The sequence below is a fragment of the Macadamia integrifolia genome, chromosome 5, assembly GCF_013358625.1.
Source record: "Macadamia integrifolia cultivar HAES 741 chromosome 5, SCU_Mint_v3, whole genome shotgun sequence".
In the NCBI taxonomy this organism is placed as follows: Eukaryota; Viridiplantae; Streptophyta; class Magnoliopsida; order Proteales; family Proteaceae; genus Macadamia; species Macadamia integrifolia.
In genome coordinates this window covers 45,027,335-45,055,209 of record NC_056561.1, presented here as the reverse complement: position 1 = coordinate 45,055,209, position 27,875 = coordinate 45,027,335, and the positions used below count along the sequence as shown (strand labels likewise).

General features: G+C 36.6%; 2 protein-coding genes across 2 annotated transcripts; one reads left to right on the top strand and one right to left on the bottom strand.

Annotated features, from left to right (window-relative positions):
* The first annotated feature begins 9,299 nt into the window (after positions 1-9,299).
* On the top strand, positions 9,300-12,677 carry LOC122078859 (phosphatidylinositol transfer protein 3-like). The gene is made up of 6 exons (XM_042645035.1): positions 9,300-9,580; positions 10,349-10,607; positions 10,864-10,900; positions 11,088-11,193; positions 11,460-11,570; positions 12,288-12,677. Exons 1-6 carry the CDS (start codon positions 9,455-9,457, stop codon positions 12,402-12,404), a joined length of 756 nt encoding a protein of 251 aa, XP_042500969.1. The 5' UTR covers positions 9,300-9,454; the 3' UTR covers positions 12,405-12,677.
* A 1,721-nt stretch (positions 12,678-14,398) lies between these two features.
* LOC122079524 (cytochrome b-c1 complex subunit Rieske-4, mitochondrial-like) lies at positions 14,399-22,401 on the bottom strand. The gene is made up of 2 exons (XM_042646058.1): positions 22,068-22,401; positions 14,399-15,360 (listed from the first exon to the last, which is right to left on the bottom strand). The coding sequence occupies exons 1-2, from the start codon at positions 22,240-22,242 to the stop codon at positions 14,717-14,719; spliced, it is 819 nt and encodes a 272-aa protein (XP_042501992.1). The 5' UTR covers positions 22,243-22,401; the 3' UTR covers positions 14,399-14,716.
* Between the last annotated feature and the right edge of the window lie 5,474 nt (positions 22,402-27,875).

The window sequence follows — 27,875 nt, the reverse complement described above, 5'->3', positions numbered from 1 at the left end:
CCACATACATTTTTCCCTATTAGTCCGATGCATTGTATGCATGGTTTTAAAAAATCATATTGGATCTTTACCAATTTTTTATAATTTTTTTGAAGTATTAATGGTTTGATTTTGAATAAAATTGTAATATACCATGATGTTTCTCATAATATAAAAATGTTATACAAACTATTATGATTCAAATCAAAGGTAAAAAAAAAAATATATGTTGTTGAATCATATCCTTATAATTAGAATCTTTAGAACAAAGTGATAGATATGTTGTGCGGGCTATGATAGATACTAGAGGCAAGCACAATATATTGGCTGACATGTTGTTAAATGGTTTATATAGGAAATCAGGGCATTTTGATCATTTCATCATATATGTTGACACCTATTTAATACCAATTTGTACTTGTCTATAGTTGCAACAATAGTGAATGACGCAAAAGATTTTGCAATGGCGGAGCTGAGGGCAAGGAAGGGTTAAGTTGTTCATCAGTAGTCTTTGTGTGGCGAAGAAGAAGAAGATGATAGGATTTAGGGTCATGTGTTTAAGTCAAAAGGGTAAAATCGTCATTTTTAGTCATCACTTAACAGAGACTGACGATAGGGGGTGTGAGCGTAATTTGGAATTATACAATAATGTCTCTCTAATAGTGGTAGTCTCTAGGGGGTGACGTTGTAAATTGCCCTACATTTAAATTCAACTTCCTTAATTTAGGCTACATTTCTTTTATTACCATATTGAAATGCCTTCCTGAGAGATCCAAATATTTGTCATGTGATAGTTCAAGTGGAACCCAAATATTGTGGACAGATAGACCTCCATCTATTCAAAGTGATAGATATGTTGTGCGGGCTATGATAGATACTGGAGCCAAGCACAATATATTGGTTGACGATGTTGTTAAATGGTTAATATAGGAAATTAGGGTGTTTTGATCATTTCTTCATATATGTTAACACCTATTTAATACCAATTTGTATTTATCTATAGTTGCAGCAATAGTGAATGGGGCGAAAGATTTTGCAATGGCGGAGCTAAGGGCAAGGAAGGGTTAAGTTGTTCATCAGTAATCTTTGTGTGGCAAAGAAGAAGATGATAGGATTTAGGGTCATGTGTTTAAGTTAAAAGGGTAAAACCATCATTTTTAATCCTCACTTAACAGAGACTGACGGTAGAGGGTGTGAGCGTAATTTGGAATTATGCAAGAGTGTCTATCTAATAGTGGTAGTCTCCAGGGGTGACATTGTAAATTACCCTACATTTAAATGCAATTTCTTTAATTTTGGCCACATTTCTTTTATTACCATATTGAAACGCCTCCCTAAGAGATCCAAATATTTGTCATGTGATAGTTCAATTGGAACCCAAATATTGTGGATAGATAGACCTCGATCTCTTCTTCTCATATTTCACACTTCAATACAAGAAGAGATAATCATGTAGCAAAATAGAACTTTAAAAGATATAACATCTTCTCTTTACCTCCAGGCTCAAGACTAAACATTAGTTGTTGGAATACCTTTAAATGTGCATGAATGTAAAAGGTCCCCCACCACCCCAACCCCCAACCCCCAACCCCCAACCCCCATGTGCACTAATTTTTTTCTTTTGGAAAGAACCTAAAATTAAGAGCCCTCGAGATCCTGGAAGACTTTACCTAATACTGCATGAATATCATGCCATGCATTGAGTTTATTTTATCAAAATATATTCTAAAATTTGACATTTGACTAATCCAAATCACACCCTTTCCATCTAATAATCGGGATAACCACATTATCTCTCTAAGGTATATAATGAAGGTGGGCCCAAGTCCACATAGGTAGGTCTTCCTGAGCCGCTCAAAGATCATTTTCAATTTTTTTTTATTAGCCTGATTATAAAATCATTAGAAACTACTGGATCAAATATTCAAATCATTTTTTCCTTTTTGTCTTTTGTCCATACTTAAAGATAATTTAATGGTGGCTTAAGGCTGTAGGTTGAGCTTTTATTGGATGATTCCTAGATCATTCAAAAAGCATATAGGAAGCTGACAAAAAGAGAGCCCGTTAATATGATGCAACAAAATGATATTGTATATGGAAGAGTAGCAAAATCATTTAATTTGAAGAGAAGAAAGATAAACAAGGAACTACTAGCATACCATGCCCAATGATTTAGATAACCTTTTTCTCTCATTCAAAATACATTGCCAAACCAAGCCATCTCTAGTTGCACATTCTCATTCCTTTCCTATGGGCTGAGCTTAAAATGAAGCCCAAGAAATAATAGGCCCATTTGTTATAAGCATAAAGATTAGAGATTATTAAGTATCACCCTTGTGCAAATAAATTAATAGAAAGGAACAGGCAGGCCCCTAGCGTTTTTTGGGGGTTGTCGGGTTGGGATGGAAAGGGTATGAAGGTAGTTTCCGAAAGGAAGGAAGAGAGAGTGATAGAGGGTGGAGCCGCTGGACACCCTTTTCCCTAAATTAGAATAGCCAAAATCTTGTTGTAACCAAGGTTGATTAGAATAAAATTGTAATCTTATATTTTTGTCCTTTTAGTATAATATTTTTTTTTTCTTTTTCTTTCAATGAAGGTAAAATCTTATCATTTCACATAAAAAAATATATTAAATAGCTTACAAAATTTTGAATTTTCTTTTACTCATGCATTAAATAACTTTTGAGAAAATGATAAAGGGTGATTGAAAGAAGATTATAACTTATTTCCCCAGTTTGGTGAGAAGAAGTTGTTTTCATTCAAATAATTTATGAATCAAACAAGAAGTAGTAAAAGAAGAAAGGGTTCAAGGATTTAGTTCACCCTATTAGCACTGATATTGGTCGCCTATGATATCGAGACCAATATGTATCGGTCGTATCAGGCCGATATAGGATAAAAAAAAAAAAAAAAAGTCAATACCATATTAGATGAGAACATATTAATCAGTTGGTACAGTCAATCTGATATCAATACCTAAAACCGTGAAGAAGTTACCTAGTTGGACAAACCAGCCAGTTGAAGATCTTGTCTTTTCTTTTTCTTTTTTTGGTAGAAGATCTTGTCTTTTCTTGAAAGCATAGTCAGGAGGAAGGTTGGGAGTTATATAATCTTGGTTATTGCAATTTGCATCAATATCTCATGGCTTCAGTTATAAACCATGAAACTGCATGAGAATGCTACTTTCATGTGTATTGGAAGAAGCTTGAGTTGCGTCCAAGCACAAGATTAAGCAACATTGATAATACTACTACTACTACTAATTATTATTATTATTATTAGTAGTAGTAGTAGTAGTAGTAGTATTAGAAAGGTAAAGAAAGTGACTTAGATATACTTGACATGTGATGTTGGGTCATTCAAAGTACTTATGAGTTAATGAAGGCTCTCTTTGGTTTGATTTATATTTGTATTTATTTGACTTATTTCTATTTTTACAAGTGTTTGGTATAATTTATAACACTTATTTCTATTTATAATAAATTAGAATAAATCACAAACCACAAATTACTCTCAAGCTATTTGTGATTTGTGACAACAAATCATTTATGTTGATTTTTACTACCTTAAATTAGCACGTGTGCTAAACTACTGAAAATTAATGGTAAATATGTAACTTCAGTATGCTTTATACTTTTTCAATTAAAAACCCTAAATCCTATCATCTCTCTTGCTCGAAGCTCAAATGTCAAAGCTGAAATTGAAAACTGAAACCTATTTTCTCATTATATAATATATTTTATAAATAGTAACCAAACGAATACTATTTGTGGTCCATAATTTATTATCACAAATAATTTTTTTAAAATAGTTAATAAATACAAAAAGAAATAATACCAAAGAGAGCCGAAGTAGGGAAGGAATGAATGACGGAAGCTGGAAGACGATGGCTATAGATTCCTCTCAAAATTGGCAACATGACAAACTCTCTCATAACATTATTAAGAATAAGAATTTTTGCCGAAATATTATTCTCATAAGGATGATTATTTTTTAAACCTGACAAAGACACCTTTTTGTCACATGCGAAAATGATACGTCAATTTCAACCATTGGATGGAGAGAATATGGTCTTGATAAATCACATGCCAAGTCTGTCCCACTGTCTATTGGCATGGATCATGTTATGGAGTACCAATACATCAGCTGTAATTGTACACTTCTAAGTTTGAGTAAGAACCACGTTTGTATGAGAAAAAGCATGACAAGGGATGACTCAAATCTGTCTTGTGATTTATGAAAGCATTATAAACAGTCGTGATATCTTTAATTACAATTTTTTAATTAAAACCTCAAAGATTTCTTGTCTATGGCCATTAGTATCATTAGATGACCAAGTGGAAGCATATTTTCGAATAATAAGAATCCATTTCAGATTCTTCTAAAGTCAAGAAAGAGTGTTTGAAAAAATCTTTACGACTATTAAGAATGAACTTCCAATTTCCAACTTCCAACCCCATCACTTACGCATATTTTATATAAATAATTTATAATCTGTGAATATGAATTGGAACTTTATATATACGTTGACAATTTCATATCCTCTGTTTAATTTTTTTTTTATTCCTAAAAATTTCCCAATTGACGATTTTATACTCTCTCTCTCTCTCTCTCTCTCTCTCTCTCTCTCAAAAGCTGGTTGAATGGTGGAAGCGATCATATCGTCAGGCTTCGTCAGAGATCAAAAATCTTCGTTTTGAGTCGTGATTGGCGCCGGCCCCGCCTTCGTATTATTTTTCATTTTTGATAGGAAACCACCACATAGAGAGAAAGAGAGATTTGAGAGTTTGAGGGGGTGTTTGGCTCGGTAAATTTTTTGGATGACATTCTTTAGAATGATAATTCTTAATTTTTGGAGTTGTTTGGTTCTACTAGGATGACCATATTACAAATGATGTATTCCAAATTTGAGTTCACCTCAACACTTAAACTCAGATTTGAATAACCTTTTTACCACCTAGTATAAAAGGAGAAAGCAGAAAGATGTTCTCTACGAAAGCCAATATTTCAACCCGTGAGAAACATGCACTAGCCTTAAGGCAACCAAACTATTTTCTAGAAAGAAACATAATTCAGAAGAATGTCTATCAAAAAATTGACATTCATATCCGATACATACACCATTTGATTTACCAAACCAAACACTCCGAAGCTCCCAAATTCAGCTCCCGTCTGCCCTCTCCGCAGCTCTGAAATGGGTTCTGCAAAGAAAGCAATGAGTGAATGCAACAAAGTGGGGGTCTCATGAGAAATTTTGCTGAAAAAAAAAAAAGTCTCCTCTGCTAAGGTTTTATACTTTGAACTTCTCTTTTTCCCTTCTCATCTTCTCTGTATTTCAGTTTTTACCACCCCTACAAAATAAAAAAATAAACCTCTTAATTCGGTTTCTCCCCTGTTTAATATAGGCTATTAGGAAGCCGAGAAAAGAAAAGAAAAAATCTAAGAAAGATAAAAAACACATAAAGAAATTGTTACTTCTATCATGATTTCTTTCTTCTATTATGTTTATCTTTTCTTTTCTTCTCATTTAAACATAGCCTTGCTCTTTCCTTCTCTTTCTCCTTTTCTATGTGTCTTTTCACTCGCTATGATTTATATTAGATATAGTTGGATTGTTTGTTTATCCTCTCTCCCCCTCTTTCTGTTCTGTCATGGATCAAAATCATCGTTTCTCAAAGATCTTTGGTCAATCTGTCAGGTTAAGATAATAGGAGACATTTGATCTTCTTCTCACAGTTATTGGGTTAAGCAAGAAGTTTGTGTGATGGAAGATTGCAAGTTATCATAAACATAGTCATTGTAATTTGCATCAAGATTTCACACGCTTCAGTAGTAAACCATGAAATTGCAAGAAAATGCTAATTTCATGCGTACTGGTGGAAGTCTGAGTGCGGCCAAGATTAAGATTAAGCTAAAAGAGAACCATATCCGTTTGCATGGCCAATGCGATAGCAATTAGTATGCTAGCCAATTGGGGTGGGAGGTAGTGCAGTGTTTTTTTCACCATGTTTATGTTTGGGTCTAGAGAAATGCAATTAGACACTGTTCTTTTTTCCTTGTTATTTTTAGATATTATATATATTTGGTATGTGTTTTTTTTTTCTTTCCTATTTTAGGTAGAGAAGTACCTATTACAATTTTTTTTTTTTTGGGTAGAAAGTACCTATCAAGAATGAAGGATGAAAGCTGCGAAGGTCCTCAACCATTGGAAAATGTCCTCTATGTATGCTTTTACAACAAATGTCCTTTGAAAATTATTAAAATAAATTTTGATGAAATAATATTGTCAAAAGGTTTTATTATTTTTCATACCTCACAACAATTATTCTGTCATGTGGATGGATATTGTGTCAACTTCAACCATTAAAAAGAGAGAAAATGGTCTAGATAAGTCGTGTATCAAATAATAGAGTCTAATTCAATCAAATACTGCCTTATTTATTGGCACATATCCAATGTATGTCTGTGTATGAGTACCAATACTCTATTTGTTAGTGTATATTCTTCCAATTTTAGATGGAGAAAACAATGAAAATGAAAAGTGTCATAGACAATCAGGACACCAATAACTACCCTTCTTTCCTCTCTTTTTTTTTTTTTTTTTTTTTTTTTTTTTTTTTTTTTTTTTTTTTTTAAATAAGAACCTCAAAGAATTAAAACCCAGAAAATGAACCTACAACCAGGCATAGCCAGATCTCAACTCTCAAACAATCATGAGATCTAAGATGAATTGAGATACATTCATTCTTTTTAGGAAAAAAGAAACTTGAAAGGTTGCTGTGTTAGACACAGCGGAGGTGAAATGATTACCCACCCTCATAAAAGTAGGAATCACATTCATATTGATGCTTCTATTTGCACTCCCACTGACCACTGTGTTGATTGAGGGATCATGCTACCTTTAGGGAATCCTCTTCCTATTTTATTAGTTAGGAAATTAGGACCTAGGTATTAAGTAAGAGGGGGTGGGTGAGGGGACGGGGTTAGAACTTAGAAGTAAGAAGCAATTTGGTGATTCACAAATGGGGATGCATGGTTTACCAAAAAAAAATTGGGGTTGATGTTTAGAATTTCTTATGTAAACCTAGAGCATTGACCTAAATCCCCCCTATGATGTTTATCATAAGGCTAGGCAACCTAGTTTCTCTACACTCTGGATGTGGAGGAAATTTACAATATATATATATATATATATATTTTTTTGGTTGAAAGGAACTACAATATAAAAAGGACAATTTATAAATTTAATAAGCAGAGGGAGTAATAATGACCCTAAGATTGTGATTATATCTTCCAAGTATGCCCATAATATAAAAAACTTTTTCCAATTACTGAAGCTCAAAGTTTTTAATCTTTGAAATATATTCTTCCTTGATCAAATCGAATGGACTGCTAATCCTGTAGTTGAAGAGATACTAGTTGCTTAGACTTGGGGGAAAATATAAGTGTGCCTTTTTTTTCTTTTTTTTTTTGTGAATGGTGTAAGAATCATATAATCTCCATATCGTTTTAGTTTGGATTTCAACCAGACACTGTGAAGCCAATTGAATTATTCCGTTTAATTGAAATTGCCACCATTTAATACCCGAATGTGGAGGAGAAGGGGGGTGAATCTCCACGCACATGAAGATATTTTTCACTAAATGGACCCCACATCCACTGAAACACTAAACGGTATGGATGAGAGTGTAGATGGAGGCTTAAATGATTTTGTCCTCTAGAACACGATTCAAAACTTCATAACTAAAAGATGACTTCCAAGGTCGACAAAGACTCCGAAAGGGACAACTAAGGAGTCTAGGACCGTCTCGAACACTCAATTTCTCGTGAGTCGCAACTCAGAAGACGAAGGAAATTAATGTGATCCGAGTCATCCGACTGAACATAATAAAGGCAACCCGTTGGATTAATCGAGAGATCCATTCCATTCCATCGGATTTGGATCTTCTTCAAAGATTTTTTTTTTTTTTCAATTTCTCTTTAATCTCTTATATGCATGTACATTAATAAGGTAGATCTCTGTTTTTATCTATACAACAATATCAATGGATTAATATGAACAAAAGGTCGAATAGTTCAAAAATGTTTTTTTTTTTAATTAGAAGTAAAGGTATTTTTATCTTGACCAATCTTATTTATAAAACCGAGTTCTCAAATGAATTCAGATCAAGTCGTCGTAAGACATACACATGGATTCCACCCCTTCTTCTTCTCTTAATTGCATTGTTTCATGAAGCTAATAGAATCCACATGTCAATCACATGCTTGTATAAAAACGTTATCGTGCCTGTTGGAGAGTCGGTGGAGACGATCCCAATCCCCATTGGAGAAAACCGGTTTTAATGAAATCATTCTTCTCTCTCTTAGGCTCTCTTTGATATGATTTCTATTTGTATCTATTAATTATTTTTTAGAAATTATTTGTGATAATAAATTATGGACCACAAATAGTATTCATTTGGTTACTATTTATAAAATAAATTATATAATGAGAAAATATGTTTCAGGTTTCACCTTTAGCATTCAGCTTTGAGCGAGAGAGACGATAGGATTTGGGTATAAAACATACTAAAGTTACCTATTTATCTTTGATTTGAGTAGTTTAGAACACATGTTCATTTAAAGTAGTACAAAAATTAACATAAATGATTTATTATCACAAATCACAAATAGCTTGAGAATAATTTATGATTTATGATTTATTATAAATAGAAATAAGTGTAGTAAATTATATCAAACAATTATAAAAATAGAAATACATGAAATAAATAAAAATAGAAATCAAACAAAAAAAAACCTTAATCCACATCGTCCAGCTCAGCTTTGCCATCTAGAATAACACAAGAATTACAAGATGAAGAAAAACAGAATATTTGAATCCAATGGAGACTCCTCTTCAGGCTCTAATTGAGGAAGTGTCTAAAAATTCTAAACAGCTATGTAAAGAGTGTACTTTCAACTTCCAGCTTCTCTGACTGAAACCCACGGTCACCCCATCACCTCTTCTTATATTCATTTTTATATATTTCCCCATTTTATGAGTGATTCAGACTCTCTACGTTGACAATTCAATATCCTCTGTTTTTTTTTTTTTTTTTTTCTATTCCAAATGCCAACCAAGTCTTCAAGTCTACGAAAGTGGGGTTGGAACTCTTCCTCTCTGATTTCATCTCATGTGATAAGTTGGGTTGGTTGTTAGTGGGTCAAGATCAACTCTTTGTTTTGATCTTTCTTCGTTTTTGAGTCGTAATTGGCGATTACTCTGTCTTCATATTATGTTCGTTTGATTAAAGAAAAAAAAAAAGACAACTACATATTGAATAATGCGAGTGTGAAACTGACAGAACCGGTGCTGGCTCATTATTGACTTGGAACTTTGGAGCACCTATTGACATAGAAGAGAAAGGGATAGAGATTTCAGAGTTTCAAGCTCCCGACTTCATCTCTGCTCTGCCCTCTCTGCAACAGTTCTGAAATGGCTTCTGAAGAGGCAGCGAAAGCACCAAAAATTCCTCAAGATTGCATAGAAAGCAATGAGATAGAACTCAACAAAGTGGGTCAGATGAGAACCTTGGTTGAAAAAGAAGATCCCTCTGCTAAGGTTTTATACTTTCAACTTCTCTCTTTCCCATTTTTTTATTTTTTTTTTACTTTTACAATTTTAATATTAAGTTCCTTTCCCTCCTTTTGATGCTTTCAGCAAATTTGGCTTTTGTATTGGAGAAGATCATAGTCCCTGTATTTGGGTTCTTCCCCATTTAAATATGGTCCTCTCGCTCTCTCTCTCTCTCTCTCTCTCTCTCTCTCTCTCTCTCTCTCTCTCTCTCTCTCTCTCTCTCTCTCTCTCTCCTGCTTGTTTTGTTCTTAATCTGAGGTATGGATCACAATCAATCGTTTCTGAAGGACCTTTTGTCTCTCAAGTTTATGGGTTCATATAAGATAACAGGAGACATTTGGTTTTCTTTTCACATTTACTTGTTTAAGCAAGAATTTTGTCTGACTAGTTTCTACATATAAAGAATCTTATTCAGGGTTGAATGTAATGTGTTCAATCAGTGGGTGTTGGATCTCTGAGAATGAGAATTTGTCCAGTGAACTGACTTAACCAACAAATATGCAAAACATTGGTCTGAAATAGTAAGGTTGGGCTTTGATTGCAAACTTGGATTTTATAATTGTGATTCTTGATATTGAGTGTCATCTTCTTCTGATGAAATTCCACTGGCTTAGTTTAGTTTGATGTCTTCCACTATTCCTCTCACCAATGTCACCAAAAACTGGTTAAATACTTTAAAGTCTACTCATTGGAGTAGCTCTTGTTCTCATCACATTATTAATATTGTTGATGTATGGTTATTGCCATATTCAGGAAGAGGATGATCTACAGATCAGAAGGTTTTTGCGTGCTCGAGATCTTGATATCGAGAAGGCTTCTGCTTTATTCCTGAAGTATCTAAAATGGAGACATTCATTTGTCCCCAATGGTTCCATTCCTGAATCAGAAATCCAAAACCATCTTTCTCAGAACAAGTTGTTTATGCAAGGATTGGATAAGAAGGGGAGGCCCATAGTACTTATTCTTGCTGCCAGACATTTTCCAGCTAAAGGGGGCGTCGATGCTTTCAAGCGTATGTTTATACACTCGAAACCGGTTACTTTTGATTTCTTTGGTGGCTTGTAAGCTTAGGTCTTGTGAAGGGCTTTGAGACTAAATGCTTAGATCCTGTGGCTGGGGCCATATGAACCCAGTCCTCTTTGGACGAACTAATTTTGATCAATAAGATTTTTCCAGCCCAGATCACAAAATTTAAGTATCTCAAACATAAGATGTAGATGTCGAAGTCCAAAATACACTTAGCTGATCAGATAGCCTTGTCTTTACAGGTTTTGCAGTTTACTCCCTTGACAGAATATGTGCAAGGTAAATCATTCTACTGCTTTATTAGATATCTGATGTGTCTTGTTTTCTATTAAGTTTCAAAGCGCAGGTTTACAGCTAGGTTTAAAACTTTGTTTCACTGATATTAAGTGAAGCTCTGTTGTAGAACTCTAGCTTGTGGTTACAAAATCTGTACACTAAATGAGATATTATTATCCCAACTATGTAGGATGCCAGAAGGTCAAGAAAAGTTTGTTGGTATCGCAGACCTTGAAGGATGGGGATACTCAAACTCTGACATCCGTGGATACCTAGGAGCTTTATCAATCTTGCAGGTTCGTTTCTCCATCATGAAGCTTTTTCTATACAAAGAATTTGAACTAGAACTAGAAAGAATTCAAGTCATATCCTTTGAGATTTCAGTACATGGTCTAAACTGGTTATGAGAGTAGAACTTGAACGATTCCAGTCAGTGCTTGATGATGCACTGCTGCATTGCCTGTTACAATTTGGAGGGTTATACCGTTGACTCTATTGCCAAGGTCCAACCTTTGTGGAGATGATGAGGATTTTATTATAACTCTTCTTGCTATAATGACAGGATTGTTACCCAGAAAGGCTCGGCAAGTTGATTCTTATTCATGTGCCTTACCTCTTTATGAAAGCATGGAAGATTGTTTACCCATTTATCGACAAGAAAACCAGGGATAAGGTAATGTTTTGAGCACTACTTCTTACTCATCTCCATATATTATTGTCAGCTCTGGTCAGAAATAATGGATATTCATTCTTAACAATGCCAATTCTAGCTGAATGTCCATTGAACTTAGTATGTCCAAGTGTCTGAAATCTAACAGTATCTCTTTAACATCTCTAAGCAATCTTGGGACCTCCTTGCAATGCATGTTGTGCTGTACTTTGAAAACCATATCATACTGCAGATCATTGTAGGACTGGGTCAAGTTGGACTCTAAAGATAGAAATGTTTCACATTACTGTGTAGTAAAAGTAAAGGAAAAAGAAGTTTCCCACACAACCATTTAGGATGGAATCTCTTTAACGGAGATTTGCTATGTGGAAGAGTGATGTGGCAAATCTGACTGTTGGATATCTATGGAATGGTCTGAAAGGACCATGTGTCGAATTTCAGCCTCAGATTCAACCATTTAGTCTCCCATGTCCCATCTAAAGCTATACCCTCCCATGTATGTCTATGAACCTTAGCACCTCTATTACTCTATTAGATTATCATATCGACCGCAGTTATGAGTAGTAAAACCTGAATGATTACAGTGGTCACTAACTTTAAACAATCAGTGCTTCAAATTATTATTATGTACTGTGGTCATTTAGTGATCAAACACACATGCAAACATAGCCATAATCATCTTCTTTAACACTTTTCATATGCTGTGGACACCCTGAGCAGATAGTATTTGTGGAAAACAAGAAGCTCATGTCAAATCTTGTTGATGACATCGATGAGAGCCAGCTACCAGAGATCTATGGAGGTAAATTGCCACTGGTTCCTATCCAAGACAACTAATTAGCCAGCTCATCTTGCAAAGTTTCTTTTCCATTCTTCACCTTTGTTGAATCAACTTGAGAGTTGAGTTCCGTGGATATGTAAAAACTGATGGGAATGGTGCCATAATTTCCTTGTATCTCCCACTAGACCTGTACTTCGTTACCAATGCCGTTAAGGCAAGTTTCACAATTTGTATGGAGGAAACAGGCAATGGAGACATATTTCTATATATCCACAACTATCTTGTAATTTATATATTCTTCCTTTTGCTAAAATCTTGTAATTTATATATTCACACTTGCACTGCATCATGTTTCAAACATTTGTTCAGAGAGAAGGAAAGTGAATCTCTCAAGTGCGCCCCCCCCCCCCCCCGGGCCAACACGCCGGTCTCATAGCTTCTATACACTATGAATAGCTCCTCGGCAAATCTCTTCCCTCTCCCCCGTGTTGTGTTCATAATGTGATTGATTTCCCATACTACAAACAGTAGAGTGGTGCAAGGTTGCACTATAGAAGTTTGAGGTTACTAGAGATGGAGGCAGGTGAAGGCAGGATTGGACCTTACCAGCTGAGCTACCTGGCATCTTTGTTTAGTTATTCTAATCATGGATATGAAAACCTTTCAAATGTTCCCTTTCCTCTGCCTAAAAGAGGAAGACAATGCGACATCAGGGACACATTTGAGGAGTGCAAAAGGGTGTGGAATCAACCAGGTGATATATGCAGTGATGTCAAAAAAGTCATTAGTTACATCAACGGAAAGCTTACATAGCAGTTAAGACCTCGTCAAAATGTTTACTGATCTTTAGTATATCTAAATTAGTAGGTGTAACAATGAAATGGCCCAGAGAGAGAGAGAGGGAGAGAGTCACCCAGTCCACCCATAACAGAAGATGGCCACTAAATTTATGTGACTCAGCCAATGTTTTATTTGCATTCAAGCAAAAAAAGAATTGACCACGTCAAAGGAAAGGTTTCATATAAAGTTTCCATGTAGTAGTAGCCTTAGCAAAGGCAAATTCTATTGTAAAATTTGCTTTGTTGTTCCTTGTATAGGGAGTGTTTCCCACAACGCCAGCGTAAAGAGGAATTTACACACCACACCAGTGACAATGCAGGGAATGGTTTATTCACATTAGGCTCACGTGGCTCAGAACAGGAGAATTTGTCAATGTAAAACCCCACATCTCATCATGTGAGAAAACCCACATTGGAATCTATGTTTCTTTATCTCACCCAAAAAAAAAAAAAAGGAAAAAAAATTCCATCATGATCGTCACCAACAAATAACCACAACCCAAAGAACAACTTACATTCATACAAAGAAAAATTTCCACCACTGATTCTGTCTGGAAATGCATTTGGTCAGCTGATTTCTCTTTCAAAAAATCAAATCATTTCTACGGAGAGTTGTGCCCAAGGAGTTGCATCTTGTGAAGGCTTGCATCCTCAACATATTCCAATTGATCCCTCATCCTATCGCTGCGGTATAGCTGCAAAATCTATTGACCACATCTTACTTGGCTGCCCCTTCGCAATTATTGTGTGGTTTGGAAGCTTACTGTCTTACAGACTATTATAAGTAACCAGAATCCTAAATTTTTTCAATGGCTTAAAAGTTTGTATGCCATATTCTATAAGGATAAGAAGCTGGCTCTGGAATCTCTTTCCTTGGCTACCTTCAACTGTTGGTACCCATGGAAGGCCAGAAATGATATGATATTCAAGAGGAAGGACTGGTCTCCTTTTGATGTTAAAGCCACTGAGTATGCTTTCCAGGAATTCCAGCAAGCTACTTCCCAATGTTGAGAATTGAGATAGACAAACTCCATAGACCAAGGGAGTTTTTGTTGAATGCTGATCACCACAAACATAATGCAACCGCAAACGGTTGCCTTTCGTTGAGAAATGAGAGATAAAATCGAGAAATTAACAGATGAAGCTATAAAACCATATCAGAAGTGCGACTTGTGTTTCGGTTTCGGTGAGAGAAGAATCAAATCAGAGCATAGCACTAAAACATATGATTTTCGACATAATTAGTTATAACAAAAGGCTTATTTAACAGCCTCCACAACAACTGAAAGCATACTTCCGCAAAAGGCCACCCAAATTATTCAGAATCCAGAGCCAGAGCACCACTGGCTGGCAGATACAGTATAAGAACTACTGGACTAGACAGACCCAAGAAATAAGGGGCGGGGGTATAAAATAAAATTAAAAAAAATTAAAAAAAGGAAAATGTCCTGCGGAAATATGGTCCCCATTAAAGAAACAAAAATCTCAGATCCAACTATCCCACGTTACCCTAGAGAATCCATCAATTCTCAACCAATCATTAGCTTGTTCTCTTCCATGAAGCTGTAAGTGGGTACCTCCAAGTTGTAGGGTGCAGGGCCCTTGCGTATCCTGCCAGATATGTCATAGTGGGATCCATGGCATGGACAAAACCACCCACCAAAGTCCCCAGCATTAGGTAGAGGGATGCAACCTAGATGGGTACAGACACCAATCACAATGAGCCATTCTGGATTCTTAACCCTGGCTGAGTCCTCCTGTGGATCCCTCAAAGATCCCAAGTCAACACTGTTGGCCAACTTAACGTCATCTTCAGTTCGACGCCTGATAAACACCGGCTTCCCACGCCACTTGACCGTCACAGTGGTTCCCGGCTCGATGCTTGAAAGGTCAACCTCAAGGGAGGCAAGGGCCAGAACATCCTTGCTGGCAGACATACTAAGCACAAACTTGAGAATCAAAAGCCGGATCAGAGATGCATATACAAATCTCCCACCTGTCAAGACGAAGTAGGCAAATGCCCGTTTGCTAGGGTCACCGGGTGGGAAACGCTCATGGTTGTGCTCATCATATGTAATCTTTGAGGTTGGGTTCTTCACCGCAGCTACAGTGGCAGGAAGGTCTGATATCATCCCAAAATCAGGTCTTGGAGCCAGCGTTTCAGAAGCAAACCCTAGCATAGTCAAAAGCCCACTTGTCAAATTACCATCTATGTTCTTCATGCATCACAGGCAGTAAATTAATGGATCCCAATCATAACAAACCAATTTAAGAAGACAATGCAAATATTTTGAACTGAAATCTTCAAAAGACAAATAGTTTGGCATTCAACTCTATTTAAGACCATGATTGTGGTACACAGAAATAAATTCATATACATTTCTCACCACTTCATCCCAAGTCATTTTCCACCAAACCCTTTTTTTTCTTAACTACTCTAATCTACATCATGTCACTCTTATCAGTGCACTCAATTTCCATTGCTACAATTGCTGATACCACCTCGAATGACTTTCTTCAACTTATCTCCACCCTACTGATACCACTTTTAATTAATTAATTTTTTTTCATTTCATACTTTATCTTTTCTAGTTTTTCCAGTCATCATTCTCAACATCCTCATATTTGCCATGCTTCTTGTTCGTATGCTGTTCATCTGTTATTGCTGCCCAATATTCAGTTCTATGCAACATTGTCCGTCTTGCAGCAATCCCATACCTAATTATTTGAGTATAAGGCTATGTTTGGTAGTCATCCGAGAAAACGTTTTTTGATGTTCGTTTTACGAGAACAAGAAAACGGAATCTTCTGTTTGGTGTCCACAATTCGTTTTTCTATTTTTCTTTTTAAATGAACCGGGTAAAAAAAAAAAAAAGCCAGAAACTAGAAATGTTGGAAAGAGATGTTTATGGTCAAGGTCAGCAACCAAATTTGCTTACAATGAAAAGATTATCAGAAGTCAGTTTCCTAAGATCCAAGCCACAAAATAACTAAAGTGGGGATGCACAAGTATCTCTAAACATCATAGTAAAATTTCAGTCACCAAAAGTACATGAATTTGGGTTAAGATGACAGTCCAGAATATCATTCAGTTGCAAATTCTTTGAAATAATGACAGCACATGGAAATATCCATCAAAATTCGGTTTTACATCAGATACATTTCAATTCTCAATGTTGAAATTTGTATGACGAATACTTGTTTACACAAAATTGCCTCTATTACGTTGATTATTCTTCTCAGTTCAAAGATAAGAGAACCAACATTTAAACAAATGGTTTGAGACAAGAAAAACAGCATTTCACAGATGAATCTCCATGGGTTTCAAAGGATTCCTACATTTGACTTCAAAGTTATGAGAACAATCTGCTCTTAATGGTACAACCAAGGTGTTAAGTATCATTATTGGCTACAAAAAAACATGCTAGTATACATAGATTTCAAAAGAAATAACAACAAAATCAAGCTTTACAGTCCCTTGCGAGAGGACCTACATACCCTTGTTAATACCTTGTTAATACCTATGCAATCTACCATATGGGAAGAAATTGGGCAGCAGCAATGATAATGAAACAAGAACCAGCCATGCAATATATATGGCCATTAAACCCAACAAATTTCTTTTCATGCAACTAGCCACATGAATAAGAAAAAAGAACAGTTAACAAATGGCAATGGTTGGTAGATTTATACCATGAACAATGGGTGATCAATACACTACAAACATGAAGATTGTAAGTTTATAGGAAGATAGATTTAACATGCCACTGCTGGGTTCTTATTAAAGAGTGTATATAGGAGGGGTAGATAGAATAGATTAAAATAAAAATAAAAGAATATACCAAACACAATAATACACCTAACGTATGAGTGAGATGAGAAAACTCTTATAATATCATTGGAAGTAACACCACACGCATGCCAAACCACTTGGACATACTCAACCTACATTCTCACCCATATACAAAAAGACCATCTTAGAAAAGAACCTTGACTTAAGTTACGATCCGGTATAAACAAACCTCAAGTGATAAGAAAATATAAGCGACACCATCATAACCAGAATGCAAATACAAACCTGCGTTTAAAATAGAATGTTTGAAGAAAACCATGATGCAACATGCAACATCATATGAGCAAGATAAGAATGATACCCCAGGGAAATAAAAAGAAGATAGTAGAGGGAAACAAAATACTAATCGTGATGACAGAATACAAGTGATAAGAAGAAATAAAATGCATACAGCTGCATACAATACATAATACTAGGTGTTATTATTTCAGAAAAGAAAAAACGACCTACCACGAACATACACCATACCATGAAGAAAACAAAAGACAAAATAATCCTTCGGACAAAACACCAAGTTGACACTGAACACTTGTAACTTTGGCTCTCTTTGATATGATTTTGATAAAATAATTCATGGGGTGATAAATAAAAATTTGGGGGTGTGGTATGATTTTTGCACCTTATTTCTTCAATTTCACCAGAAATTGTGAAATAGCTGAGGAGCTATTCTACCAATTTCACTAAAATCCTTTCTAACTATTTTGCACCATATTGTTTATTGAGCTCGTGTTTGCAACTGGGGCAAACATGTCATTTAACTCTAACCTAACAACGCCGCCGCCTTTACCCCTCTATACCAATTACTTTTCTACTGAAGAGGACCACTCTACCGCCACAACCCATCTCTCCCGTCCAACGCCCTCTCAGCTTTCCCACCCCACCCCCCCTTGCTGAGATATTTTTCAGCAAAACAATTACTGTTGTCTGCTAGAGTGTTTCTAACAAGGAAGAGGGTTCAACACACCAGAGAGAGAATCTATTTAACACAGAACCTTGTCTGATCTACTTTGAGGCCACTAAACATGCTCGAGAAATCAGTTCTCTGGCCAAAACCACGGCTGAAATCTGATCGATGAAAAGCCTCACAACATTGGATCTCTCCCAAAAAACTAGTCATGTCTGATTCCAATTGGCAACAACTGCTCAATTTTGAAAGCAACACTTTCTCTGGTAACCAAATCTTTGTAGAGTGTTAAGAGTCGAACGGTTATGTTAACTCTCTAATTATCAAATCTAAGCTAGAAACCCCTCCCTTTTTAGACCAAAAACCTATTTGTTGACTTATTTTAAGAAATCAATGAAATTTAAATCATACCAAAGAAAGCCTAAGTCGATCAAAGGGAATACGCATCAACATACGATCCTATCCACTTGAGACAGCAGTAACATGTTCATGTTGTGCTTAACAATAGAGTATTGCATGAATGCTATTTTGAAATTCCCAATAAGAATACAAAGTGAATGACCATAAATTAAAATTGGATGGATGAAACGGAGTGGTGCATCCGGACTGTTGCATGACCGACATATTCCTTTAAGGATTTAAGGAAAATTCTATCAGACTATTGTATGACCAACTATGATGTATGGGGCAAAATGTTGAGCAGTTAGGAGTTAGGAAATGTCATATAGATAATCTATGTGCAACAGAGATGAGGATGTTGACATGGATGTGCCGCAAAACTAGGAAATATAAAGTAAAAAATGACCATATTAGAGTTGATTGAGAATTGTTCCTCATCCATGATATGCTACAAATAAGTCGTTTAAGGTGGTATGGCCATGTTCAAAAGAGGCTTTGGATGCTCTAGTAAGGAGTGATATGATTGATTCAAATTGCAGAATCTAGTAGAGCTAGGGTCAGACCTAAAATGAAAATAGGAGTAGTGAGGAAAAACATGCATAGTTTAGGTCTTGTCCCAAGTATGACCTCGAACAGAGCTAATTGGAGGGCAAGGATCCAAGTAGTCGACCCTATTTAGGTGGTTTGTTGTTGTTGTGTTCCTCTCCTTTTACTTTTTCTATTCTTTATTTCTTTGCACGGATCCAGACCCCATTTAGTTGGGACAAGGACGAGTTGTTGTAATACCTCATGAACGACTTCAGCATGCACCAGAAAACAAAATCCCCCAATCTATGGACTAGACAGAAACAAGTTCAAACTATAAAGAAAAAAATAAAAGTAAAGACAATCTGTGAAACCAACAACACGTAGAGATAGCACATGGCAACATCTGAAAGTACTTTTAAAGAAACCTTTAAAGAACAACAAATCCAATCCTGACTCTTTGGCATATAGCTGCTGCCCAGCGAGAACAGCAATTATATGACAATACTCAAAATAATAAAACTTGGTAAAATCTTACCCAATGCAGAGGAGTAAATGGAGATATCAAAAGCAAATAAACAGATGAAGCAATGCAAGACAAAAAGATAGGAAAACCTGATGGCTTTAATTTTACCTAAAATGAAAGCAAATCTTAGAATCGGTTTGGAGGAAAACCATGCTAAGGCCAGAAGGAAAGAAGTATGTTACAAAGAGCAGTTTCAAAACACCACCCAGTTTCCCTTCCCTCTCTTTGACTATCTATTGGTATCACCAGCTCAAAACGTGACAGCATCTCTTTTTATGGTTAGATATTTTCTCGGGAAGAGATAGTGTTGGAGAGGGAACTAAGACCTACACCATCTCTTCCCAAGAAAATATGTAATCATAAAAAGAGATGCTCTCATGTTTTGAGGGGGGATACCGAGATAGTCGAGAGAGGGAACATGAACCAAGTGGTGTTCAGAAACTGCTCTCTGCAATATACTTCTTTCCTTCTCACCTAATCCAGACTTACCTCCAAACCGATTCTGAGATTTGCTTTCTCTTCAGGTAAAGTCACCAGCTTCTCACATGTTGATTCGTATTATTTTTTATCGACTTGGGCTCTCTTTGGTATGATTTCGATTTCAAAATTTCATTGATTTCTTGAAACAATTCAACAAATAGGTTTTCGGTCAAGAAATTGATATCGTTTGGTTGCATCAATTGAAATTTTTCATGAATAAGAAATTCATTTGATAACTTGAAAAAATAAATAAATAAATAAAAAATAAAAATAAAAAGAAGAAGAAGAAGAAGAAGAATAGATTTCATTTGTTCTTCTTCCTCTATCGAACCAAGCATCCAAATCTCTCTGACACATCCACAAACAAATCTCTTCCACACAATCTATCAAACAACGTCCATGGATCTTTAGCTTGAATCACCATGACTGGCCATAAGATGGATTAAAAAGTATACGATGCCAAAAGAGAGGGGGTTTCCAGAATTGGTTTGATAAACGGAGTTAACAGAACCTTTCAACTCTACAGTCTACAAATAGTTTGGATAGTACATTGGAAAAGCTTAATTAAAAGTTCCATTTCTGTTTGATAAATAGTTAATTGTTTTTGCTCTGTGAATTGGCAGACTCGTGGCCGAGGAATTGAACAATAATCATAAACATTTTTTTAAGGAAAAGAAGGATAACCAAGATGATCCTCAATAGACTCCCAAGAAGGTTCTAAATCCAATATTGGGCTCTGGATAAATGGGCAATGTATGTGTTGCCATTGAAAGCAAAAAATTGTCCACCAACCAGAATCGGACCAGACAAATAGCTGTAGGAGAGATCCAACATTGTGAGGATGGCCATCGATAGGATTTCATCCCTGATTTGCCCATATAATTGGTCTCTCAAGAATGTTTGGTGGTCCATAGAATTGATCTTTGTGTTACAATAGACCTCTCTCTCTAATGTGCTGAACCCTCTTCCTTGCTAGAAACAATCTAGCAAACAATAATAATTGTTTGTTTGAAAAACATTTCTCAGCAAGAGAAGGAGTGGAGAGTGAGAGCCGAGGGGGTTGGGCAGGAGAAGGAAATTTTTTTTTTTTTTTTTGGGGGGGGGGGGTTGCGGTGGGGGTGGGGGGGTAAGAGCACCATTATTTTCAATCCAATGATAGTTTTGGTGGAAAGAGATACTGTCTCATTCAAGAAGAAACAAAAGGGGATTTCAAAAATAAAATTTAGTGTCAAGATTCTCAGCTACATCACAGCACTATAAAACATTCAGCCAAATCGTTATCAATTATGTACCAATATGTGTAAGACTATTATCATGTTATTGTGGTATGCCCTTCATTAGAGCATTATTCTCTAGCACTACTTCTAAACAATTCAGCTTTAAACATAAAATATATCTTCCAAATGATCATTACAGTAAGTCATCTTTATAAGGTTCTCAAAAACAGTAACTGTGAGAGCCATGGACAAATCAGAAGCCAAATGCAGTTGCAACATAGAAGAAAGGGAGTGGACGAGGGAGCAAAAGATTCAAGATAAATAGATGCAAGTCGTAGAAAATGTGTCTTAAAACAGCCAATAGATAACGTATCGAACTGAAGGGATATGGCCCCCAATCGTAGGACACTGATGGTACTGCAAAAGGGAACCGTCTTACAAGGTGGCACCAATACGAGAGATACCCAAAGGACCTTGCTTCGGCATGTGCATAGATATACAGAACTATTTTGGGTGAAAATAACAAAGTTACACACACCACTGCCAATTCCATCATAAGAGCATAAGAGCGTATCAGATAGCTCAATCGGAAACTTATCAAGAAAAAACAAGCTAACAAAGCAGTTAATACCACCATAATACTCTCTGTTTCCATGCCGCATACATGATTTTCGCACAATCCAAGGGGTAACAAACCAACAAATGCAAATCGAAAACAAACAGAAAAAAAGATGAAATATAATACATCGACATATCCTCCGGTGTTGTTCGCCAAGCTTCCTATTCCCATCCTCACAAATCAATCATAGATCCATATTGAAACCAAATCGTGAGTTTTGACAATGTAAAAAATATTTAGGTAATTGCAAAATTTATATAAGAACACCAACAGTGTGAAGAAAGCGATGAATTTAACGAAACCCTAAACCCAGGAAAGCAAAAAATAAGGACAGAACATCGAGAAGGGAGACCTGACCTCTAACCGCATCACGAAATGCCGATCTGATGTAAGTTTCTTGGGGAGAACAGATCGATCTAGAATCATCCGAGGAGATATCTCCGCCTATCAAATTCCTGGAGAGGATCGCCGAAGCGGTCTGGTTCGGCCGCCACGAAAGAGATGAGAGTCTCTTCCCTGCAACCCTCAACATCTTCACCTTCTCTTTGTAGGGTTTCAACGCTTCGTCCCTTCGATGGAGATGGCAATTAACCTTACGCCTGTAAATCCAACCGATCCTGCGACGGATATGGGAAGAAGAGGTCCAAGAGAAGAGGAAGGAAATGAAAAGCAAAATATAAATCCTCGGTGGAGAGAGAGAGTCGGTCTGATGAAGAGTTGAAGGAACGTTGTCAACGGACTTGGACGGCTGAAAAGGAGCCAAGATCTTTGTTCAATGGCTACGATTTTTTTTTTCAATGAACGGTCAGCATAGGAGGGGTGAGCTAAGGAAGAAAGGAGTAAGGGCCAATCACATTCTTGATAGCGTAGATGCTACTCCGCACTAAACCACAATTGAGAAGCCACGCACGTGACGCCGTGAGGAAAGCATTCCATGGGAAAATATCGTCTCTAACTCAGCGATTCGTCCAATGGTTGGAATTGTTTGGGTGCACATCCCAAGTGTTGGAATGCGTGATCTAAGCTATCCCAACCTTGAATCCGGTTCATTAGACACTCGTTGAAGTGTCAGCCGTTGGAGACGATCCAGGTCCACATTCCATGCCTTTTCAAATTGCTGAATCCAAGCTGCAAGGATAAATATAAGACTCACAACCGCTGATCATAATTGGCTTCAACTTTTCATATTTTGATGATTTACAAAAGCAGAATTTAAGAAGGAAAAGGGGAGGGTGAATTGGCATCTTACACATCAAGTCAATAATAGAAAGCAAATCAGTATACTTAACGATGAGGGAGAAAATGACCCATAAGATTATTTGAGAGATGTAGGCACTAACAGGTAACTGCTAGAACTTTCTTTAGTTTTTATTGTCAATTTATTTTTTAAAAAAAATATTTTTTTAATTAGATTTTTTAAGTTCTAATTAGTAAATTGGCAATTATGTCCTGTGAAACTTGACATGTGAGCAATAGAATTTTTTGTCTTAATATAGCTGAAATGTAGGGAGTCATAAAAATATATAATCACACATCTTGAGACTATCTTTACCTAATACTTCAAGGTTTTGGGTTGGACCCAATAAGTGATATTTGATGGGAAATTTTTTTAATTTATTGGGAAAAGAAACTTCCCTACTAGCATTCTCCTACGCCTAGACATAAGGGGTGATGACAAGATCACTCTACCCTATGTTGCATTCCCGTGTGAATCTTTCTATTGCCCCCCACGCTGATGCAAGGGTCACACAACCTGACAGCAAACCCTCCCTCTTAAAATATACATTTCATTTATTCTAAATGGATTTGGTAAGTGCATCTCCAATACCATACATTTCTTTTTTCTCCATGAAAGCAATGCCCGCTAATAACATAATACAAAATATGCCTAATGAATGGTGGAGTGAAGTTGTCCCAAATTATAAAAAAAATGATGATTTACACCAAACAAAGCAAGAGCATCAACAACTTGACTGCCGTCTCTATACACGAAACAAAACTAACATTGGAAAAGTCCCTCAAAAGTCCATAAATCTTTGATGTTGTGCTTGATGCACTAGGGGATGTTAGAAATACTACCTTTCAAAATGTTAATAATGAGGGCACAGATGCACAATCACCTTCAATAATCACTCTTTAATCCTTTGTTGTGCAGCCAATGCTTCAGCCACATAGGCATAATTACTTTTAATGTACTTGGCAAAACCTAAAATAAAATGGTACTCATGGTTGCTGAAGCCAATTCTTACCAGCCTTGGAGTGCTCAAACTAAATCCATCCACATTAATCTTGAAAGTACATAGGGGAGGAGAAACCTAAGAAATATATATAGCTTTCATTGATAGCATACTCATCTACAACGAGTCACCGAAGTGAATAAAAAATCATGGGACTTGATCAGAAGTCACTAAGACTTCCCCAATTTTAAGAAATGAGCAGACTAGGTCTCAGTCGATCCAAATTTTAATTGACTCGATATGTTTGCTCGAATCATGTGAAATTCACCGAGTCTATTTCATTTTATTCTATTGGGTCATATGCAATTCATTAATCATAACTTTGGTTTACAAAGAATACAACTAAACAAAACACTATAATGTTTATTCATTGTCTTCGGTATTAGTTCAATGTTTTTCTTTCTTCTATGAACCAAGTATAACATCAATGCCCCATTCAAGAATAAGAAAAAAGAACATATTACAAAAAGAAATGATTCTCCCTTATATGGTTTGATTAGGTCCAATTAGGGATGCAAGCTTAGCCCTGACAGCCAAAACCCACCCTTGGCCTACATGATTCCGAACAAGCATCAACCCAAAAATTTTGGCCCTGAGGGCCGATCCGACCCTTAAATTTCTGACCCTGAGTCAGGGTAAGGGTTGATGTCTTTGGCCCACCCTGAATCCGGCCCTAATTTTTTTACTCTGACTTTTGGCCCTGGTTTTGGCCCAACCCGGCCTTGGTTTTTGCCCCTGATATTAACCCTGGTTGCGACCCTGATGTTAACCCTGACAGTAAACCTAATTTTAGATATTGTTTGACATTGAGTCATTGACGCCTCAAAACCCCTAATATATCTTCTCATCGATCTCTCTTGTTTTTTTTACCAAAAGAAAAAAAAATCTATCTTGCTTTCCTTCTGCCACAGAAGTTCTGCCTTTAATAATATCTTCACTAATTACTCTCGGACGTTAGGATTTCGAATCTTTCGATATCCCACTACCTGAGTTCACATTGTGTCACGCCTTCATCCCTTAACGGATGTTAGGATGATATCTTTGTTTATCATAACAAAGATTATTTGCTTTTTTAGGATGATCTCCTCTTTGTTTACCATAATAGTTTGTGTTATTTGTATTATTTGAATGTTTATTGTATGATGTTTTCCTCATGACAAGTAATTTATGACTTTGTGTTTTTTTATGTCATCTTTTATGAATATTTTTTATATTTTAATTATTTCATAATTTGAAGGGGTCAGGGTCAGGGTCAGAGTATACCCGGCCCTTGATGGCAACCAGATTTAGGATTAGGATCAATCAGGGTCATCTCGACCCTTGATGGCAAACCAAGGTCAGGGTTAAGGTCAATCAAGGTCATCCCGGCCCTAAAAAATTAGGATCAATTAGGAAGGGTAAGGGTTAGGTTGAACCCTAAAAGGCTTGGCCTAAGTTGAAGTTTTGCAGCCAGTCAGGGTCAGGATGGATTTGGGCCCAATTAAGAGGACTTAGGGTTAGATTAGGGTTTAAAAAACTCGGCCCAACCCAGCCCTGTTGCACCCCTAACTCAAATCACGAAGTTTTGTAAAAGACAAACAAAGTCGAAAAACCTAACATTCCAACTATGTACATGATCCTAACCCCAAAAAATAGACTCATCATACCCGACCCATTGGGTGGGACAACCAGAAAAGCACTCCTGTGACCTTTCTTCAAGTTTCAAGCCTTTGTAGAGGATCAGAGGAAAGATAAGAAAAGGAGTGATTCAAAGAAGGGGAAGGAGATTAAGATGGTCGGGAAGTACAGAGATCAGCCTTTCAGAACAACTCTTTGGCTTCTTTTCGCATCTCTGATCTGAGTCATCTGACTCATCGGCACCGCCTGACACCTCCTGTGTACTCTGTAGCCTGTAACCTCTCTGCACGTACGTACATCTCTCTATTCCCCACTACACATCTGCCAAAGAGATATATATGTAAACACAAACACAAGTACCCCTGCTTGGGTCTATGGGCTTTACCGCACCGTATCAAAACAGATTTAACCGATCCGATTAGTTGAGAATCGTGACTCGTCACCCACCCGATCTCGCTTGATCAAACATGGCTGCTTCTTGCCAAGAAACCCTGGAGTGGTTTGTGTTTTTAGATTTGAGTGTTGATTATAATATTCTTGGGACTGATTCATCCGATTCGATCCTTAATTTTTTTAATTTATTTTTTGGACAAGTATTTTATGTCTGAGAGTGTTCCCTACATCGAGATACAAAGGCACATCTTCTAGAAGGGGCATGATGGTCATTGCATGCTCTCTATGTCTGTGGCGCAAAGCTGCTCCCAGCCTAAAAACTTTGTCTCTTATTCTTTATAGCCTCACATCACCGTCATCATTCTTCAAACAGGCTTAAGGACTTTACCTCAATTGCTCTCTTGCAATTTATTTTCCCCAATGGGAGTTTAACACCCTAATCGTTGGAGTTGGAGAAGAGCCAAACGTGGGAAACTCTAATGCTCAAGGATTCAGCTATTAATACATTGGCTAATAAGTGATCAAAATATTACTTTTCAAAAAATAAATAAAAAATATTTGTATCATATGACTCTTCTGATTCTAACACTAATACCTAAAACTGTGCTAATGCTATATATAGAATGTAATAGCCAATAGGTCAAGCATGGCCCATTACACAACCCAATTTTAGCTCATGGTTACTTTGATCACTGATGATCACCTAACTTTAATCAAGAATCAAAAGTAATCATATCTGGCCCCTCTACTGAGTAATAGAGATGACAGTTCAAATCCAATATCATAAAGTATCTTGGCATGAAATTCAACATATGAACATGCGCTTCAAAACACTTCACAACATGGAATTTGAGCCGCCACCTCTATTACACAACACAATAGAGGAGCCCCGCATGAAATAATCTACATAAACAGTGAAGGTACTATAATATGGAGTTTTCCTTCTCTCGTATCCATAAGGCAAATTGGGATTTTCCTTCACTTCTTTCTATCCCTCATGATATAAAAGGATCCTTTGGGTTGGTAATTTTAAGGATAGGGACATTTTTGTACATTGAGACACTTGGTCTGCCTAAAGGAAGCAGGAGTGGGTAAAGCAAGTCCCGACAGCAGGAACCAGGTGGAAGATCGGAATCCAACCCTTTCCAACTTCCAAGCGAAAGAGAAAGACCAGAGAAGAAACCTGCAGAAGTCCCAACGCCAAATTACTATCGTACCCACTGACTCCATTGCCTCCTTAATTGCGTCCTCGGAGAGAGAGAGAGAGAGAGAGAGAGAGAGAGAGACTATCCTACCCACTCTTCTGCTCCTTCCCTAAATCCTACTTCTCTCTGCCCTCTCCTCCGGTCCTTCCCCATCTCAATCCATCTTAGAAAATGCTCGAAGTCTCCAACTCTCTAGAACTTAGAGGGTTTTTTATTGTTTGGCGAATATAAAATATGAAAGGAAAGAAAAATTAAAGCACAAGCTACAAAGGCAATCCAAAGGACAGAAGGCCTATCACTATTGGCAACAAAAAACAAACATCTTTGAAGCAGGATATAAGAAAACAAGGGAAAGAAAGAAACAACAGACAAAGATGATACATCAAAACTAAGGGAGGAGAGCAACGAGAGGAGATCCCAAGAAAGGGTACGGAATCCCTAATTTTGCTTGAGTCAGAGCACACTACACAATTATGAAGAATTTTATGATGAACTAAGGGGTTGAGGAGTTCGGATCAGGTTCTCATACGAGAACTATTCTCCTACGGTGCCTGATCCATACATGGAATCCACTCAATCTCTCTCTTCTTACAACAAACTTTCACATTAAGTGAATTCTAAGTATAGATCAGACACCATGTTTATGGCTTATTCAGTTTACTACAGGTTTGAAACAAATGCTTTAATGTTCCAAATCAAAATGAAATTGATAA

Excerpts from the sequence above, each read along its gene's own strand:
- LOC122078859 (XM_042645035.1), top strand. The coding sequence starts at position 9,455 with ATGGCTTCTGAAGAGGCAGCGAAAGCACCAAAAATTCCTCAAGATTGC. Across the intron at positions 9,581-10,348 it reads AAGAAGATCCCTCTGCTAAG|GAAGAGGATGATCTACAGAT; the intron begins GTTTTATACTTT and ends TGCCATATTCAG. Across the intron at positions 11,571-12,287 it reads ACAAGAAAACCAGGGATAAG|ATAGTATTTGTGGAAAACAA; the intron begins GTAATGTTTTGA and ends CACCCTGAGCAG.
- LOC122079524 (XM_042646058.1), bottom strand. The coding sequence starts at position 22,242 with ATGTTGAGGGTTGCAGGGAAGAGACTCTCATCTCTTTCGTGGCGGCCG. Across the intron at positions 15,361-22,067 it reads ATTTCGTGATGCGGTTAGAG|GGTTTGCTTCTGAAACGCTG; the intron begins GTCAGGTCTCCC and ends TGACTATGCTAG.